Source organism: Pyxicephalus adspersus, chromosome 4 (assembly GCF_032062135.1).
Source record: "Pyxicephalus adspersus chromosome 4, UCB_Pads_2.0, whole genome shotgun sequence".
Lineage (NCBI taxonomy): Eukaryota > Metazoa > Chordata > Amphibia > Anura > Pyxicephalidae > Pyxicephalus > Pyxicephalus adspersus.
Window position 1 is genome coordinate 79,783,938 of NC_092861.1, and position 4,045 is coordinate 79,787,982.

The window sequence follows — 4,045 nt, forward strand, 5'->3', positions numbered from 1 at the left end:
CTTCCGATCACACTAAAATTGCCATCATTTGTTCCCCTCTGCAGACAGTGATGTGTGCTTAGACATTGGGGTGGTGCAGGCCCCTAAGGTTGTTTTTCTGTTACACCTACCTTAGTTCTATGGGTGGCTGTATATAAACTAATTGGATTCTAAATTATGCTGTGCCCCTCAATATTCTCAGAAAAATATATTTATGGTAAATAAAAAAATATTTTGGAAAATATGTAACACGCAATGACTCTTTTAGGTACATACTTCATAATATATATACAATTATGAATGCATACAAACACAAAACCTTTATATATTTACCTTCAAATGTTCCACCAAAAATAGATTCACCTCCATTTCCTTTTCCTGCCACTATATCTGTTTGAAAAGATAAAAATGTTTATGTCAAACTCATATAACATCTCGTGTGAATGTTTCCAAAAATTAGTAACTTGCACATTGAATACAAGTTACCAGTTCTGAATGTGATTCTGAATGTAACCCTGCAAAGCTGCTTGTACAAGATCACCTCCTGGACGTGTACTTTTAACATCTGCAGTGTCACATCCCATAACGTTTTTGTGCTCTGTGAATAAAAATGTATGTTTTTCCTACAGCAGTAAAACTGATGAATCATCTTGTAGAGCCATCTCCAACATTCCAAGAACAAGTCGAGTTGAATGTGACTACCTACTACTGTATACATTGAATGATGCTAAAAATGTTGTACTGTGCACAAACAAGTTAAGTACATAAAGGTTTTATAGATGATTCTAATGCATAAAATGTATTAACCAACCATAAATCTTATAGAAACCCATACATTACCTCCACCTTGAATCCAGCCATTCTTCACAATGCGGTGAAAAAGAGAACCTTTATAATGTAGCTTGATACCACTTGGAGAGTCCCCTGATTCTCCTGTGCACAAATGTTGGAAGTTTTTACATGTTTTAGGACACAGGTCTGAGAATAGCTGCAATAAAAATGTAAAATATTGATTACTGAGTAGAAAAAATTAACTTTTATAGATTTTTATTATGAATGGCAATGGTATAAATGTATATTGCAGACAAACAATTCCCCTTGACACTGAAGAATAATGATTCACAAATATGGAATATATTTAAATATGGAATATGGATGTGATATTACTTTAATCTATGTAGTATCAGAACTGCTCATCCTAAAGAAGCAGAATATCATTAAAATGTATTCATTATTCAAGCAGTGTGATAATTTAAAACCATCCCCAAATCTTCAATACGCAACTTCTAATCCGAAGTTTGAAAATAAATAATATACAGTTGTAGATGTTATATGCTATACATGTTGAGGTTTGAACAGATGCTATTTATAGTGAACAATTGTACAATTATTATGTCCTTTTTATCAGTATATTGCAATGTTTTAATGTTGTAACAAACTGAATTTTATATATTTTTTTTTTGCCTGGCGTCTGCATGGTTTCTACATGTTTGTATGCAGTTTTACTGCCTGCTGTAGTTTCTATCCAACAATTAAAAACTGTAGCAGGGGCGTTTGAATGTAAGCTTCTGCAGACACTACTTCCTGGGGCTTGTCCAATCCAGTATCTTCTGGACTTTCTCTGTCCTCAAATTGAACAGAGGTAGGAAACCACATATACAGACTGACAGACATTCGAAATAGCCCTCAGTTGGCTTTATTACATATCTCTTCAATGTTGCAAAAGCGCTACTAACAATCTTTAGTGCGGCATTTATTGAATGTGGGGAAGGCCTGCATATCAGCCTTTTGGAAGCCATCATCTCCTCCCACTCTTGGGCTGCATACACATGTGCAATAATTGTCGTTGGAAAGGATCGTTCACAATACTTTCCAATGACAAACTACTGCACGATGCATGAACGAGTGCTGTAAATACAGCGCTGTTCCGCTCTGTGGAGAGGGGAGGGGGTGAATGACGGAGCAGATCCCTGCTGAGAGCTTTCCCCCTTCACTTCCATTAAGATCGTTCATCTGGGTGCTGTACACACACTAGATTCTTTAAGTACCATTGCAACTGTTTACGTAGCCTTACTCGTTGGCTCCAAAGGGTGAATGACATTATGCGGATGGAGGACTTGGTGCCTATGGATGAGCGGAGCGCAGAGAGATTCACCCAGACATGGTTTTATTGGATGCAGTTTAGTACAGAACTAAATATCTGTCCCGCATTGGTCAGTTAGATAATACTATCCAAGAGACCGACTAATTATTGAAATGCTAAAACCTCTAAACAAGCCCCCCCCATCATGGAGCAGATAACCAACAGAAAAATGTAACAACTTACCTCAAAAATAAATCTTCCTATTGGTTTTTCCTGAATTGCAACATCAACGTAAACAAATGTGTGCTACAACAGGAAATAACAAACTGTTACATTACAGAAGTCAATAGCACAACCACAGATAATATGCTAATACATGAATTTACAGCCAATTAATACAAATAACTTTAAAAATTCTTCTTGTAGGGAAAACACTCAGTGGGCCTGATTTATAAAAGCTCTACAAGACTGGAGAGAATAGACTATCATGGGTGAACCTGGATGATCCATAACTTCTGGATTGCTTTGATTTGTCTCCAAAAAGGAGCTGCGTTAGCAACAAATACCAGCCTGTCTAAAAGAACCCTCAAATAAAAGAGTAAGCTAGTTTTCCCTTATATACACCTGAAAGTTGGTGTTTTTTGTAGGTGCAAAAGTGCAAAATAAAAACATGTTGAACCTTCTAGAAATCCTGTGTGCTGATAATACCTATGTCCAATGGGCCTGATTTATTAAAGCTCTCCAAAGCTGGGGAGGATAGACTTTTCATCAGTGAAGCTGGGTGATCAAGCAAACCTGGAATGGATTTCTTAACAGCCATTTGCTATTTGTTAGCAAATGTTTTTAATCCTGGATCAGATCCATTCCAGGTTTGCTGGATCACCCAGCTTTACTGATGAAAGTGTATCCTCTTCTGCCTTGGGGAGCTTAAAAAAATTAGGCCCAATGTCACAGCTAAATGTTTATGAATGGGCACCCATTTGATAATTTAGTTATGATAAAATACATAGGAATCTGTGCAATGGCTATAACATTTGTAATACAGATGTCTGTTTTTACTTACTTTAGTTCCTTTTATGTACTTGACATAAAAGTCTTCTGCTAATGCTTTGTATAAAGGGAGTGGTCTGTAGTCCCTGTAATCCCACGTATCTTTGGCCCAGGTCTTCAAGCCATTTTCATCTCCAAGTAATTGCCCGTTGAGAAAGCACATGACTTGGGAGGAAAACTCCCATACTTCTCCTTGGATCTCCTAAAAATATAAAGGAAAAGAAATAAAAAAGTAATAATTGTATAATATATATATATATATATATATTATACAATTATATATAGTATAGTAAAGTATAATTAATAATAATTTCAGTATAGTAGTACTGACTGGAAATTGGTATAGGTTATCAAAAGTCAAAACCTTTTAAAATTTTACACCTGGTGATGATAGGTTAATAGCTCAGTAAGGCTGTCATTGCTTAATGTGTCCCCAGTGGGAAGATTTACTCACTCTGTCCTGATATTTGTCACTAGAACATAAGTTATAAGAAATCCAACAATATGAGTTGTCACCAGAACAAAAGCTAAAGTAAACAGTTGCTTGTTCTGGTGATTTCATCTCAATTTTGGATGTGACAGGTACAGGGTAATCTCTCCAGTAGGACACAGAAGGCAAATAATTGACAGTTTAAAACATTTCCTATACTATCTAAAGTTAATAAAAAAAAAAAAGAAACAAAAATAGATTTGGTTTAGAAACTTTTGCCTAGAGAGTCTAATCATTTTAAAGTTGAAATACAGAAAGGTGATTACAATTGGAATATATAAAGTGGAAGATGTCATTTAGATATTCTCATTCTCATTGTCATAGATGTCTAGATGTCATTCATTCTCATTGTCATTCTGCTCATTTAAAAGAGCGCTCAAAACCCATTTTTTCAAACTTGCCTACCCGGCTTCTTCTGTCATTTGAAACCATCACTACTTCCC

At 35.7% G+C, this 4,045-nt stretch overlaps 1 protein-coding gene and 1 long non-coding RNA gene across 3 annotated transcripts in view; one reads left to right on the top strand and one right to left on the bottom strand.

Annotated features, from left to right (window-relative positions):
- The window catches only part of PPIL6 (peptidylprolyl isomerase like 6), an 11,859-nt gene that overhangs the window by 6,180 nt on the left and 1,634 nt on the right, over positions 1-4,045 (bottom strand). For both annotated transcript variants that reach the window (XM_072408752.1, XM_072408751.1), the window contains 4 exons: positions 3,126-3,314; positions 2,306-2,368; positions 820-967; positions 313-369 (listed from right to left, as the gene is read on the bottom strand). In XM_072408752.1, the coding sequence (XP_072264853.1) occupies positions 313-369; positions 820-967; positions 2,306-2,368; positions 3,126-3,314 (457 nt within the window). The remainder of the gene's footprint in view (positions 1-312; positions 370-819; positions 968-2,305; positions 2,369-3,125; positions 3,315-4,045) is intronic.
- The window catches only part of LOC140328863 (uncharacterized), a 4,458-nt gene continuing 2,806 nt past the window's right edge, over positions 2,394-4,045 (top strand). Inside the window, exon 1 of the long non-coding RNA XR_011920362.1 lies at positions 2,394-2,660. This is a non-coding gene — a long non-coding RNA (uncharacterized lncRNA). The remainder of the gene's footprint in view (positions 2,661-4,045) is intronic.